Source organism: Nomascus leucogenys, chromosome 16 (genome assembly GCF_006542625.1).
Source record: "Nomascus leucogenys isolate Asia chromosome 16, Asia_NLE_v1, whole genome shotgun sequence".
In the NCBI taxonomy this organism is placed as follows: domain Eukaryota; kingdom Metazoa; phylum Chordata; class Mammalia; order Primates; family Hylobatidae; genus Nomascus; species Nomascus leucogenys.
In genome coordinates this window covers 60,317,922-60,334,240 of record NC_044396.1, presented here as the reverse complement: position 1 = coordinate 60,334,240, position 16,319 = coordinate 60,317,922, and the positions used below count along the sequence as shown (strand labels likewise).

Here is a 16,319-nt window from a genome sequence, read left to right as displayed (position 1 = left end):
TTCTCCTGCCTCAGCCTCCCAAAGTGCTGAGATTACAGGCATGAGCCACTGGGCCCAGCCCTACATTAACACTCTTAGTTCATACTTTTATTATTTGTTCATCTAAATGAAGATTTTATAGTTTCATTACATTTTATCTTGTAGAAATTAAAATGGTTTCATATGACAAATGAAATAATAAGAATTCTAAATCATTATTAGGAAATACTATACACTTGGCTGATACCCTCCAAAATCTGAAATACCCTGTGTGGCATTATCAGATCAGTTAATTGAGGGAGGAATCATGGGGGGTTTTGCTTTGTTTTTAAATGATTCCATTAAAAGGATTATGGGTCCTGAAGAATGTATTGGTCAGTATTTAAAAAGTGTGTGCATATGGGAATATATCCTAACTTTGTGGGGCAAAAAATCCCTTATTTGAACATCCAGTAAAGCCTTCCTCCTCAAACATTAAAGTTAGATAGATATACACTGAAAAGCCATTGGATATTTGGAAGGAAGAGAAAAATGATATTAAAATTATATTTGGGAGTATTTTTACCAGCCAGTGGTTCTTAAACATTTTGGTCTTGGAACCCATTTACACTACTGAGAATTATTGAGTGTAGGCCGGGTGCAGTGGCTCATGCCTGTAATTTCAGCACTTTGGAAGGCCGAGGTGGGTGGATCACCTGAGGCCAGGAGTTCGAGACCAGCCATGGTCAACATGGTGAAACTCCATCTCTACTAAAAATACAAAAAATTAGCCCATGTGGTGGTGGGCACCTGTAATCCCAGCTACTCAGGAGGCTGAGGAAGGTGAATTGCTTGAGCTTGGGAGGTGGAGGTTGCAGTGATCCTAGATCACACCACTGCACTCCAGCCTGGGCAACAAGAGCGAAGCTCCATCTCAAAAAAAAAAAAAAAAAAAAAAAAGAATTATTGAATGTAATTTTCTTTACATTGGTTTTATCTCTTGGTGTATACAGTAAGTCCTCAATATTGTCTCTAGGTTCTTGGAAACTGCAACTCTAAGCAAAACAATGAATAATGAAACAATTTTCTTTCTCAAGAGCTTCATAATGAAAGAATGTTACTTGGTTTTAAAGTCGTAGTTTCCAAGAAGGTACTGATTATGTTAAGGACTTAACTGTATTAAAAATCAAAACAAATTAAAAATTTTCTCATTAATAAATGGTAAATTGATTCAATTTAACACATAATAGAATTTTAACGAAAGTAACTTTGAAAACAAAATTAGTGAGAAGAGTGACATTGCTTTACATTTTTGCAGACCTTCAGTTGCTGGGTTAATTGACAACTGGGTTTTCATGCCTGCTTTCTTGCAGTCTGTTGTGATGTGCTTTAACTGTAGGATGAAAAACCTAGCTTCACACATGTAGTTGGAAAAGAAAGGTGTGTTTTATTAATAATATCCTTTTCTGATAATTGTGAGTATTCTTTTTTGAAGATACAGTATAAAACAGTAAGAAGTACAGTTACAATAAAACTCAACAAGAAATAGTTTTTAAAAGGTTGTTTGTAATGTAGAATCTGAAACCATGTTATTAAACTTTTTGGGATCCTAACCTGTACTGGTATTCTAGACTGTATTGAGCTATCTTGTACTTGGAATGGATCTTTTTTACCCATGCATGATTTTATAGTATCATTCATTGGTTGTTTGGGAAATACTTACTGGTCCAGTGAGTTATGCAGGTATTCCAGTGTGTTGACATTATACAACACCAGAAAAACCACATTCATGAACATCACTACCAGACCCATAGAAACAGCTTTAAGCATTGGAAAGCTTTCAAGCTCCCAGTGGCTGATACAAATTTTCCAAAATTCTAGTTTTTCTTGAAAACTCTAATTTTATCATTTGTTTTTCTTGAAGGACAGGCTCACTTCATTTTCTGGAAAATGTCTGCCAAATTCCCATGTCTGAATGTCTAAATAGCTTTGGTTTGTCTGCCATTCTTTCAAGTAAAAACAGTGTTCTGTGAGAAAAGCAGCTGGTTCATCTTGTTTCTCAGTTGCACAAGTGCTTTTCCTTAAGGACAATTGTGACAGTGAAGTGTGTATACAGCAGAAGCACTTTATGAATACTTACCATTTAGTCATACAGAAGCCTAGAAAGATTAGTACTTAAGGGTTGAAATTTTTAAAAATTGATTTGCGCTACGTGATTCAAGGATATAGTTGAAACTTTTTGTGTGTTTTTTGAAACTGCAAAGTGTGGTGGTGAAAAATATAGGGACTACTAATGTAGTTTGATGCCACTGCTTTGATTTACTCTAAAGTACAAGAAGAGTTTGTTTATAGTTTAGTAATTTTTAGTAACTTAACTGAGTGATATAACCATCAGTTTTAGAACATTTTTATTGCCGCAGTAAGAACCATCATGCCTGTGGAACTATTTTCTTTGAACAGAAACAGCCTGTGGAAAAGAAAACTACTCAGTAGTGTGATGACTTTTAGTTGTTTACAAAAGTACTGTTTACTGTTTTCACTTGCGATAGGGTCAGATTGCTGTCTTATTTTCTGTCTTGTTAAGTCTTCTTGCCTGATTTTGATTTTTGCTTGATTCTGACTTTTTTCCTAATGGAAATATACCCAGTTGACTTGACAGATCATTGTTTCACCCATTTCCTGGAATTCATATTCTTGAAGTGGGAGAGCTATTTACTGTTGAGATTGTGTGTAATTTGCATTTGTATGTCTATAATCAGTATGTGTTTTTCAGTTGTCTCTGTTTAAGATTTATGAAAAAAGTAGTTTTAATTTCTTATAGCACAGTAGGTGGTTGGTTGATTGCATGTTCAATGGATATTATACGTAGATTGTAAATTGCGTATTTTTAAAAATTATTTTATTTTTATTTTTTTTGAGACAGAGTCTCACTCTGTCGCCCAGGCTGGAGTGCAGTGGCGCGATCTCGGCTCACTTCAAGCTCTGCCTCCCGGGTTCACGCCATTCTCCTGCCTCAGCCTCCCGAGTAGCTGGGACTACAGGCGCCCACCACCATGCCTGGCTACTTTTTTTTTTTTTGTATTTTTAGTAGAGATTGGGTTTCACCGTGTTAGTCAGGATGGTCTCGATCTCCTGACCTCGTGACCCGCCCACCTTGGAATCCCAAAGTGCTGGGATTACAGGTGTGAGCCACTGCACCCGGCCATAGTTTTTATTTTTAATATGAAAGTACTTTAGAGATCATGTATACGTTTGTCCTTAAAATGAAAGTTTAGATACCAGTGCAGGTTAAAGTCTCTTACGTCACGTATATTACCATTTCTGCCATAATTTATTCTGAATCTAAAATGGAGATGATTTACACATTTGAAAAGTGTTGAACTTTTAAATGTAGCATAATACAGAAGATAAGGTAGCAGGTATAAGATAGAGCAGTGTTCATAGGCTATCGGAGATGAGGCTTTGCCACTAAATGTAGATGCTGTTAGGAAAAAGAATCCATTTGTAATACAATGCCCTATTACTCTCCACTTGTAGAAAGAAAGATGCAAAGTTCAGTTAGTAAAAGAGTATTTCGTTTTCTAAATAAAAATAATATGAATTTTCTAAGAAATTTCAAGTTTTACTATTAACCAGTCCACTATATGATGTCCAGAATTTGTATGGACAGACTTTTCCTGCTGTTATTTTCCTTATATTTTCTAATTAGTTCCTGGTAAAAAAAACTCTCTGTCATGCAGGTAGTTTACCTGCTTTAGCTCACTCAGGATGACCTCCAAGGTCCTCATCTGGAGGTCTATTTAGTGTCCTACCTGTGTTTTTGTTTGTTTTTCTCTTTTTAAAGCCTGTCCTTCATGAAATGCACTTCTCTTTTTGTTCTTTCTTGTCCAAAGCCTATCTGTTTTTAAGGTCCAGCTCAGATTTACTTCCTTTGTGAAGTCATTTCAGTGTATTTTGTTTAGCTTGTACTTGGTGTTTAGTTACTTAAAGCTGTTAAAATAAACAAAACTTATAATAGCTTCATCTCCCCAATTTGTAAACATAGTTACAGACAGAGTTGTCATTTTTCATATTCTTGTAGCACATAGTAGATACTTAAGTATTTTTAATTTGGTGGCATATTTTATGTTTTGATTATTAAATTTTCTGACTTCCAATTATGAAACACTGTAGGAAAACTCCCATAAAGCTGTACAGTTGGGGAAGAATTGTGCTAGAATGAAAAAATAAACTAAAACATTTTACTTACCTAGCTTGAAATTTCACTTCACAGCACAAATACTGAGTCTGTTATTTAAAAGAAAAAAAAAAACTAAGAAAATTTGATTTCAAAACTATGAGAAGTATAGCCTGCTATTACACAGCTTAGAATTCAAACTAGTAACATAATGAGTAATACAAGAGCATGTCTAATAAGTACATACAGTGGTATTGTACATGCTAAATACTGGAGAAGTGAGAAGCATCCAGTCCTTGAAGATAAAAATTGATCTGTCTTAAATTTGGTTGGACAGAGAAGAGAGATAATCCAGGGAAGTAAAACAAAAGAGCACATTGGTCATTGGTAGACTAACTGTTAAAATATATACCTGTGGTTTTGGTCATGTTTGAAATAAGTTTTTAATTGCTGATCCTTCAAGAATGTGAATTGAGATAACAAAATAATTATCTCTAATCTCTACTCCTATTCCTTCCTCTCCTTATCTATATATAGATGCATACACATCTAAATGTATATACACAGGATGGATCACTTTTGCCCTGTAAGGTAGGGAGTCTGCCATGTTTCAAAGTCTGGCTGGGCCTGGTAGCACCTCCCTGTAATCCCAGCTACTTGGAAGGCTGGGACAGGAAGATCGCTTGAAGCCAGAAGTTTTGAAGCCTGCCTGGGTAACATAGTGAGACCTATCTCTAAAACATTTTTTTAGAAATTAGCTGGGCATTGTGGTTCACTCCTGTGGTCCCAACTGCTTGGGAGGTTGGGGCAGGAGGATGGTCTGAGTCCAGGAGTTAAAGGCTGTAGTGAACTATGACTGTAACACTGCACTCCAGCCTAGGGGACAGAATCAGATTCCATCTCTAAAAAGTAAAAACACCTGGAGCCATGGTGATACTGTATACCAAGGATCTGCAAACTATGGACCATGGGCTAAAATCTGGCCCATAACCTGTTTTTATATGTCTGGCAGTCTAGAATGGCTTTTATATTTTAATTGGCTAAAAAAATGTGAAAAGAATAATAATATTTTGTGATGTGAAAATGACATGAAATTTCAGTTTTAGTGTTCATAACTTTTTATTGGAAAACAGCCACTTTCTCTGTGTGTGTGTGTGTGTGTGTGTGTGTGTGTGTGTGTAATCTAGATGCTTTTGAGCTCTAATGGTAGACCTGAGTAGTTGAGACAGAGATGATATGTTGCACTTTTGCCACCTCATACTCTTCTCAGTTTACTAAAAAATCCAAGTGATGCCAGTTATACCTGGACAGTGTTTCTCATGCCCCATATTGTCACACTGCAACATTATATTTATGTGTTATTTTATTACGAGTGCTTATTTACCGTGTCAAAACAGAGAAGTGAACTTCAACTGTGATTATAAAGCACAGTGGAGTGGAGATTTTTATTGTAGGAATTACAAAGCAAAGTACTAAACTGACACTGTAGGTAAGCTAATAATATACATCCACATTACTGGACTATAATCACTTATCACAACTGTCACATGTTCTCGAACTGACAGGAAAGCAACTGTCAGAAAAATTATAAGCTTTAAAAATGGAATATTAGATCCTGGCAGAATTTTTTTCACAAAAATTAGTGAAAGTGAGTCATCAAAATTTCTAGCCCAGAGCAGTGCCTCATGCCCATAGCCCCATCACTTAGGCTAAGGCAGGAGGATCACTTGAGCCTGGGAGGCTGAGTGGTGATCATTTCACTGCACTTCAGCCTGGGTAACAGAATGAGACCCTGCTCTAAAATTTTTTTTTAAAGTTAAGTTTCTGAGGGGTTCTTTTCTTTCTTTCCTTTCCTTTTCCTTTCCCTTTTCTTTTCTTTCCCTGTTCTTTTCTTTTTCTTTTTCTTTTCATCCTGTCCTGTCCTGTCCTTTCCTGTCTGTTCATGTCTCACTCTGTCGCCCAGTCTGGAGTGCAGTGGTGGAATCTTGGCTTACTGCAGCCTCGGCTCACTCACTCCCTGGGCTCAGATGATCCTTCCTCCCAACTCAGCCTCCTGAGTAGCTGGGACTATAGGCTTACACCACTACGCCCAGGCATGGGTAGTACTTTAATTAGCCAGGTAAGGAAAGTCATTTACCAGTGGTGATCCAGTTAAAACATGTTTGATTTTAGCAGCCAGAGAAATCTGTCCAGTGAAATAAACTTGTTTAAAACTATTAACCTTTCAGCGAGAACGGTTGCTCTGAGTTGAGGATACTGAGAGCATGTTGATCCAGGGAGAGGCTGAAACTGCCCCCAACCCGTTATCAAACACTGAATGGCTCTGGAAGTTAACTTTTGCAGGAGACTTGATAATGTTTCTTAGTCTGTTCCATCTAAAATTGCAAAACAAAAGTGTTTATATGTAGAATTTATATTGCAGTAAAGTCATTTCAGTGACAACATGGTATGAATCATAAGTAATAAAAAGCCAGCTGCTTTACACATTTTGTGTTCTGTCAGAAGTTAAAACACAAAGGGAGACCTTCATTCCTAAATAGGATTGTAGCAGATGCATTTCCAAGTTCAAATTATAGTTGGCAGAAAGTTTTAGACCTCATTGCAAGTACGAAGGAAATTTCTATATTTCAAAAATTAACTACAGTTGAATTGAAAGTGATTAATCTGCAATGTGATGACACGCTAAAAAATAATACCAAAATAATAGAACTGTACGTTTCTTTCTAAATGTGTTCAATTAAAATAATATGCTTGTCAGTTGGTGTTTGAGGTCAGCATTTACTAGTGCCTGTGCGTGTTTTTACATTTTCCTTTATTTTATTTTATTTTTTTGGGAGATGGAGTCTTGCTCCGTTGCCCAGGCCTGGAGTGTGGTGGCGCCATCTCAGCTCACTGCAACCTCCACCTCCCGGGTTCAAGTGATTCTCTTGCCTCAGCCTCCTGAGTAGCAGGGATTACAGGTGCCCACCTCCACACCTGGGTAATTTTTGTATTTTTAGTAGAGACAGGGTTTCACCATGTTGGCCAGGCTGATGTCAAACTCCTGACCTCAAGTGATCCACCCACCTCGGCCTCCCAAAGCACTGGGATTACAGGCATGAGCCGCCATGCACCACCTACATTTTCTTTTTTCTTTCTTTTTTTGAGGCGGGGTCTTGCTCTGTCACCCAGGTTGGAAATGCAGTGGTGCAGTTACGGCTTATTGCAACCTCGACCTCCTAAGCTTAGGTGATCCTCCACCTCAATTTTATTATTTTTTTTTTTGTAGAGACAAGGTTTCACTATGTTGCCCAGGCTAGTCTGGAACTCCTGGGCTCAAGCAGTCCTCTCACCTCGGCCTCCCAAAGTGTTGGGATTACAGGCATTAGTCATGGCACCTGGCTGTTTTTACATTTTCAGAGACTAAATATGTAAAATATCATTACAGATTACATTATCAGAAAAACATTTGTAATACTTTTTAATGATATGGACCTCTAAATTTGAAATTAATTAAGCAAAATTATTCTCAGTGAAAGAATTCCACTGGTCTCATTAGTAGACCTATATTTTGGAAATTTGTTTCCTCTCTTTTTATAGAAGTATCTGGCATAATATTCTGAATTTTGCCTCTTGCCCACAAAGCCAAAAATGTTTACTATCTGGTTCTTTACAAAAATTTTGCTGGCTTCTGAAATACACTCACAGAAACAGAGTAGATTTCCCAAATAAGTAATCCTTCCGTAAAAATAATTAAGATATATATGGTGCAATGGTATAAACTCAGGATAAGTAAAAATAACTATGAGTTGAACACACTATACAACAAACTTACAGAACTATTTATGTATAAATTGATTTTAGACAAATTAATGATGAGTCTCATAAATGCGCACTAAAATGACCTACTTTGAGTGGAGTGGCTCATGCCTGTAATCCCAGCACTTTGGGAGGCCAAGGCAGGCAGGTCACTTGACTCAGCAGTTTGAGACCAGCCTGGCCAACACGGTGAAACCCCATCTCTACTAAAAATACAAAAAAGTTAGCCAGGTGTGGTGGTGTGCGCCTGTAGTTCCAGCTACTTGGGAGGCTGAGGCAGGAGAATCTCTTGAATCTGGGAAGCAGAGGTTTCAGTGAACTGAGATGGTGCCACTGCACTCTAGCCTGAGAGACAGAGCGAGACTTCGTCTCAAAAAATATATAAAGAAATAAAAAAATAAAATTACCTACTTTAAAACTGATAGTAAGAGAAACAATCATGCTTTCCTGTGTTTGTACCTGAGCTCTCTGGCAAGAGAAGTAATTGTTCTAAATGAGTATTGCAATACGAAATTTTCATTTGAAACTCGAGCTTAATTTTTCAGATGATGTAATTTAGCCAGTGCGTTTTTGGTGTCTTTTCCTAGAAATTATTTATTCTTGAGTGGATATTCTTTTTATACTTCACCTTGTTTAGAGGGCATTCAGGGTGGCTAAGTGGGACTAGATGGTATTAAGTGTTCAATTCTCGGGTCCTCTAAAGAGTTTAAACAACATTTTGTGGGAATCTATAATATAATAAAATACAGATTTGCTCATCATTGCCTGGGGGAACTTAGAAGATAAGGTATTGAAGCTGGACCTTGAAGGATGGCTAGGATTTAGGCTTTCAGGGGTATGTGTTTGGGAGACCAATCTGTGTGGAGAGAACTTGAAGTAAAGGAAGAGGAAGCTGTCAATGGTAGTGTGATGGGAGATGTAGCTGGATGGATAATTTGGGGCTTGAATATTCACCTAAAAGAAATGGACTTTATTGACAGATAATTCTGAGATAGGTATAGTGTCTGGCACTCAGAGGTGCTAAATTAGTATTTATTGGGTAAATAGGGAGCTATTTGAGGAAATTAAGCAGGAAAAACAAGGGTAAACACTTAATTACAGGGCATTGTCCCATGTTGATCATCACAACAGCAAGATTTGCTAAATATTAGCCAAGACCCTGTTAACGTTTACCTGACATCTATTCCTTCCTAATTCCTACTGCTACCACTTTAACCAATGCCTTGTAATATTGTAATATTCCTTCCCCCTGTTGCTTCCAGTCTTTCATCCCCTGAATTATTTAAGTGCTTGATTTTCTCATTAGTATGAGTGCTTTGCACATAGGTTTTCACACATTTTTTTCTAATGGGTGAATGAAAGTCATCGCTTAGTAGCCTTTTGGAACAGACTGACGGCATGTCAATGAACCTTCCAAAATCCTGTTACTCAAAAATAATAATAGGATAATTAGCCTCTTGATTGAGTCTTCCATCTCACCCCATATTAAAGAAATAGTGGCTAGCATTCTCATTTGGATTCCTGAAACTGGATTCTGTTTTTAAATTTCCTTGGAGGAGATTTTCTTATAATACTCATTCTTAAGTGTTTGCAGTCTTAGGCTAGTGAAATAGTACAATCTAATGACCTGCTCGAGAGTTTTCTTTATCTCACCTTGGGTAAGTTATTAAATAACTTTTATATTTTTTTCTTAGATATCTTAATGCAATTCAGACAATGTGTCCACACATTCTTCGCTATTTGACTACAGCAGTCATAACAAACAAGGATGTTCGAAAACGTCGGCAGGTTCTAAAAGATCTAGTTAAAGTTATTCAACAGGTAAAACTAAAATAGATATTGATTTTTTAAAAAAAATACCTAAGCTTTAGGTCTAACCTCTTTTTCTAAGGTAAAACTTAGTTCTTAAGGTAAAAATGTTTTTAAAAATAGGTGGGAGGAATACTTGAAGTTTAGAACTAGAGAAGAGCCTCAGATGGGCTTTTGTTTTCCTTAAGTCCAAGATACACAAGTTGGATGTGGTAGGAATGATTATTACTGTCTGCTAGATGAACACTTAATATACATTATGTGTATGTGTTTCTCTTATTGCAAAGAGTGAAGAAAATCTGGAACTGGAGGTGGGGGTCATTACCTGTATAATTCTACATGGGTGAACTTTATATACAATACAGTTTCAATAGACCCCAAGTTGGGGAAAAGGTTTCAGGCACCCATGCTGATTGATATTTAGTGAGCTTGTCAGCAAAACCCATAGATTAGAAAAATAACTTAAATATTTATTTAAGAGTGTATTAAATACAAAGAAGTTATTGTCATTCAGTAGAGAATGAATACCCTTATGATTGGGGAAGTTTATTACTGTTTATTGACCAAGGGAGACTTGGTAGTAGGGGAATTTGAAAGCTTTCAGAGTGCTTCTAGGATGAGACTTTAGAGAACTTGGTTTGAAAGACATTATAAGCTTAAGGTGTGGTCTGGAATCAGGATAGGAACAATTGCTTCGAGAAGATGCTAGGTAATTTGGGTAGAAATTAATGGTAAAGAAGGAGAAAACAAGATTGGGATATTCTGGGGCAATCTGCTAAACAGTGTTGAATCAGACTTACCTTGACCGTTGACTTATTTTTACAGGAGTCTTACACATATAAAGACCCAATTACAGAATTTGTTGAATGTTTATATGTTAACTTTGACTTTGATGGGGCTCAGAAAAAGCTGAGGGAATGTGAATCGGTAAGTATGAATTTTTATTTATAAACTAATACTATTCTTAAATTTTTGGATATTGTAAAGTTAATCTTGCAGTGTCTTCCTTAAAATAATGAAGTAATTATAACAGAAATATGCTTATTAATCTTAAAAAGGCCTAAATGGCTCATGTTTATTAACCTTAAAATGGCTTAAATGGCTTGTGTTTATTAATCTTAAAACAGGAATGTGCTAGAGTGATGACTTTTTTAGTGTTGTTGCCATGTGTTTATCCCTTTTGTGAGGGGAGTTTGTTAAAACATTGGGGGTAATTTAAATTCACAGACATATCCATAATTTCATGTCTTAAATCTCGAATGAATATTTTTAATATTTCATATGTACAGGAAAGGTCACTTTGAATTACAAATAACAACTGTGTTTTTAATTTTGGTTCATAGGTGGGCTTATCTTTAGAATATTTCCCATGGTTATATTTAACATTTGTGATAAACCAGGCAATTCATTGTAGTTATGAATTTTATAATGGCAGTGTCTCTTATTGTTTAGTAGAAATTAAAGTACCTTTAGAACAAGTGGAAGAGTTATAGTTCTTTTGAATAATTAGTTTACAAGTTTTAAGACACTAAACTAAGTATTCTAACTGCTAAATGTAGTCGCATTTGCCAGATTCACAAGTTACTAGTTATCAATTTCATCCTTGGAACCAAAATTTTGGCACAAAATGGGCAATTTGTTGACAAATATCTTATTTCTCTAAGGAAAAAAATGATCATGCTAATATCCATTCCCCGATGATTTTCTTTCTTTTTTTTTGAGACAGAGTCTCACTCTGTCACCCAGGCTGGAGTGCAGTGGCGTGATCCCGGCTCACTGCAAGCTCCACCTCCCGGGTTCACACCATTCTCCTGCCTCAGCCTCCCAAGTAGCTGGGACCATAGGTGCCCGCCACCATGCCCGGTTAATTTTTTGAATTTTTAGTAGAGACAAGATTTCACCGTGTTAGCCAAGATGGTCTTGATCTCCTGATCTTGTGATCTGCCCTCCTCGGCCTCCCAAAGTGCTGGGATTACAGGCGTCAGCCACCGCACCTGGCCTCCCTGATGATTTTCAAACATTAGACGGAATAGAAAATTAGAATCCAATATGGTAATTGGTGTTTTTTTTGTAGTCATATATTGCATTATTGAGGTAAATATTGGTGTATATTCATTATGCTAAGTGTCTAGGCTTTGCTGTTAAAAGACCTAGAGGGCACTTGGTTGCTGTTCTTGAAATTAAAATATTCTCTTTTAATTACACCATCTGTGGAATAGTAGCCACCTTTTACATTCTTTTCCTTTCTAATTTCTAAGTCTACTTAATATTGTAGAAATACTCAGGGCTTTTAGTCCATTTATAACTATTTTCAATAGGTGGAAGAGATACATTATCTGCAGAGCATTTATGTAGAATAATGGATAGTACCAAACTTTGTTGTCAGAAGGCTACTTTATTACTTAAAGTTATCAGAAACATTGCAGTTTTTAGGTCTTTATCTTGTGGTATTCTTTTACTACTTATTTAAATCATTAAAGATTTTAACACAGTGTTCCAGAAAGTGCCGTGGTATAAAACTCATGATTGTAGAATGGAAAAATAAAGCAGATAAAGTATTTGATTCACGTTTCAGGCAATTGCTTGTCAGCATCATTAATTTTTGTTGTATTTGTACATATAGGTGCTTGTGAATGACTTCTTCTTGGTGGCTTGTCTTGAGGATTTCATTGAAAATGCCCGTCTCTTCATATTTGAGACTTTCTGTCGCATCCACCAGTGTATCAGCATTAAGTAAGAACAGTGATTTGATTTGGATTTTCTACTTTAAAATTCCTGGAAATTTCCATTTATTGTGAATTTACACTTAATAGAATTCCAGTTAATTGGATTTTTATTTATTTTTGCTTTCAGAAGAACAATGAAACAATTTGATAAAATTATTTAAAAACCTAACTTTTGCTACAGGCTCGGATAGTTTTAGCTTGAGTGGTATAATTTTTCAAAATACTAAGTTGAAGGCAATATATGAGTATCAGTTACCTTATTGAAGAGTAAATACTCTTGTACCTTTACATAAGGAGAAAAGTGGAGTAAACATTTCTGAAATGGTTTTCAACAGCAGTACAAAGGAGATACCCATTAAATTGGAAATTCTGTTGAAAGACCACTACATTTGGTAATCCTTTCCATTTAGTTTGTATGATTTAATTACATATTTGACTTCTGTAGTAAACTCCTGTGGCATCTTAAAATGTTGAAAGATGGAAAAATTATGGTGAATTTTAGTTGTAATTTCCTCTGTTTTGTGAGAAAATTATTGGGAAAAAATTGTGAAATGTACATAACCTATTAGAAATAAATTGTACACATTAGAGTTTGAAAAATGACTGTTGCCCTTTGGGCACAGAGGAAGTCAAACAAATGTTTAAAAACCTACTACTTTAGTGTTTGCTTCTGAGGAATTGTGCATAAAACAAATTCTTTTTCTTTAATGCCATTTGTTTTTGCTTATCTATACTTCGCTTGCCTAATTTTAGTGGGCCGTCCACTGAAGTGGTTGTCCAGAGTTAGAAGGATAATATAATCATGGGATTTTTCCTATGGGAATTGAATCCTTGCCTTCAGTTTTATTAGCACTTTACTGTAGCTTGCAGACAGAATTTTTTAAACCTGATTATCTTACAAATTGCATGAAAATTCCTAATAATGTAATTGGTTGTGAAATAAAGAGGTACATAACATCATATGTGGGGCTCCGGTGGACAGCAGTAACTGAATTCTTGCATTGTTCTTTGTTTTTAAGGTTTGTAATTAGGGCTTGTGAAAGAGGGATGTTAGTATTTTGGTTTCCCTTGTAGAATTTTCTCCATTTCTCATTAGAATATGGTCATTTGGGTGTTTTTTGGTCCAGAACTGATTTAGCTACTACCCCTGTTGTGGGCCTTTTGAAAGCTGACCCTTTTTTTTGCATCTTTAGCACTTAACATACTAACTTTGTAGCACCTAATATGCTTTGTACAGTATAGTGTGAGTATACAATATAAATATTTGTTAAGTAAATTTCTTCTGTTCTTCGTATTAGTGAACTTGGCATTTTTGTCCATGATAATGCTTGTCTGCTTTGATGTTTGCTTCCGAGGTACTATCAATAAGATTTGTTTTTAGCTCTTTTCCTTTAACTCTGCAACCATGGATTCATTATTTTCTTTCTTGGGATTTGGTTTATTATCTTTTAAGAGGAACATAGATTAAGTATGTGTCCTCCTTATTGAAGGGAGATGTGCAGCTCAAAGAAGTTAATAGAGTGGGAATGTTTCTATATACCTTTATGTGACATTACCTAAGAATTTTTCAGACTTTTCTCTGTGTAGATTTTTATTACTTCCTTGATCTCTATAGTTTTCTGCTAGACAAAAATCTACAAAGCATTTTCAGACTAAAGTCCTAGTGGCTTTCCAGAGTCTAAAAATATTTTTTTTTTTCTAGTAGTAGCATTTTCTTTCACTTCAGTTCTTCAATTTTTTTTCAGTGTTTTACTAAGATGATTAAGAGTACATAGGTCAATAATGTATGTTTTTCTGTTTCTTTCTTTTTTTTTTTTTTTGGGAGACACAGTCCTGCACTGTTGCCTAGGCTTGGGTACAGTGGTGCAATCTCTACTCACTGCAACCTCTGCCTCCCGGGTTCAAGAGATTCTCGTGCCTCAGTCTCCCAAGTAACTGAGATTACAGGCATGTGTCACCACGCCCAGCTAATTTTTGTGCTTTTAGTAGAGATGGGGTTTCACCATGTTGGCCAGGCTTGTCTTGAACTCCTGGCCTTAAGTGATCTCCCGGCCTTGTTCTCCCAAAGTGCTGGGATTACAGGCGTGAGCCACTTGCGCCCAGCGTTTTTTCAAATACTATGGTAGAATTTTCAATCTGAAAGAAATCTTAGGGATCTTCTAATCCAACAACACAGTTACTTTTCAGGTGAAGGACTTTTCAGTAGAATTTTCTGTAATGATAGAAATGTTTTATATCTGAAAATGTGTTTCTGTGTATTCAGTACAGTATACTTCAAAGATGGCTCACATTTCAAGATCTTGAAGTATGGTTTCCAAATCTCTGTGTGGCAGTGGGACTTATTTTCAAATGCAATATCATATATATGAATATGTGTATTTATATATGTGTATAAGCAGATCAAAGCAGAGTCCATTCACCTTGCCTGTCTTACAGTTCTGTTCAGCTTCTCTCCTGACTACTAAGACAGCTCTTTGGAACACAGTTTTACAAAACACTGACTCAGAACAACTGCAGTGTTTTGTAGCCAGGAAATTTAAAGCTCAAGGACATTAAGCTAGGTGTTGATAGAGCCTGTACTAAAGGTATCTGACGTTCATTTTACTGTACCTCACTGTAAATTCTTTTATATTGTGAACAATTTATATTTTTAGAAATGTCAGGTGTAGATTAATTTGTCATTTAGTTCATCAGCTGAGCCAGAGGATAAAGATGAAAACTCTAAGTCAGTTTAACTCTGTGTTTCAGAATCTTTGTAGAGTTTGTTTTATAAACTCCCTGTAGCCACCCTAAATCTTTAAATCAGATTTATTGAGTAGGCTATGCTATGATTTGCAGCAGGGCTGCTGTGCTGTATCTTGAGGGTGGTTATTCCAAAGCACAGCCAGAATCCAAAACCACTGCATTAGGTAACCAATTTTTTTAGGCATGTAATTATAGCCTGCTAAAGTAATGGAGTGAAAAATCAGTAATTTAATACCTTTATTATATAATGAATTAAGAAGATAAGCTTCTTCGTGTTTCTAAGGATGCTTTAATGGGTTAGGAAGACAAAAGAAACTACCATCAGAGTGAACAGACAACCTACAGAATGGGAGAAAATTTTTACCATCTACCCATCTGACAAAGGGCTAATATCCAGAATCTACAAAGTACCTAAACAAATTTACAAGAAAAGATCAAACAACCCCATCAAAAAGTGGGCAAAGGATATGAACAGACACTTCTGAAAAGAAGACATTTATGCAGCCAACAGACACATGAAAAAATGCTCATCATCACTGGCCATCAGAGAAATGCAAATCAAAACCACAATGAGACACCATTTAGAATGGCGATCATTTAAAAGTCAGGAAGCAACAGGTGCTGGAGAGGATGTGGAGAAATAGGGACACTTTTACACTGTTGGTGGGACTGTAAACTAGTTTGACCATTGTGGAAGGCAGTGTGATGATTCCTCAAGGATCTAGAACTAGAAATACCATTTGACCCAGCCATCCCATTACTGGTTATATACCCAAAGGACTATAAATCATGCTGCTATAAAGACACATGCACATGTATGTTTATTGCGGCACTATTCACAATAGCAAAGACTTGGAACAGACCCAAATGTTCATCAGTGATAGACTGTATTAAGAAAATGTGGCACATATACACCATGGAATACTATGCAGCCATAAAAACTGATGAGTTCATGTCCTTTGTAGGGACATGGATGAAGCTGGAAACCATCATTCTGAGCAAACTCTCACAAGGACAGAAAACCAAACACCGCATGTTCTCACTCATAGGTGGGAATTGAACAATGAGAACACTTGGACACAGGGTGGGGAACATCACACACCGGG

General features: G+C 36.3%; 1 protein-coding gene across 1 annotated transcript in view; it reads left to right on the top strand.

Moving 5' to 3' along the window:
- Positions 1 to 16,319, top strand: part of EIF3E (eukaryotic translation initiation factor 3 subunit E) — a 46,068-nt gene that overhangs the window by 20,718 nt on the left and 9,031 nt on the right. Inside the window, exons 8-10 of the mRNA XM_003256104.2 lie at positions 9,628 to 9,754; positions 10,568 to 10,669; positions 12,366 to 12,475. Coding sequence (XP_003256152.1) covers positions 9,628 to 9,754; positions 10,568 to 10,669; positions 12,366 to 12,475 — 339 coding nt within the window. The remainder of the gene's footprint in view (positions 1 to 9,627; positions 9,755 to 10,567; positions 10,670 to 12,365; positions 12,476 to 16,319) is intronic.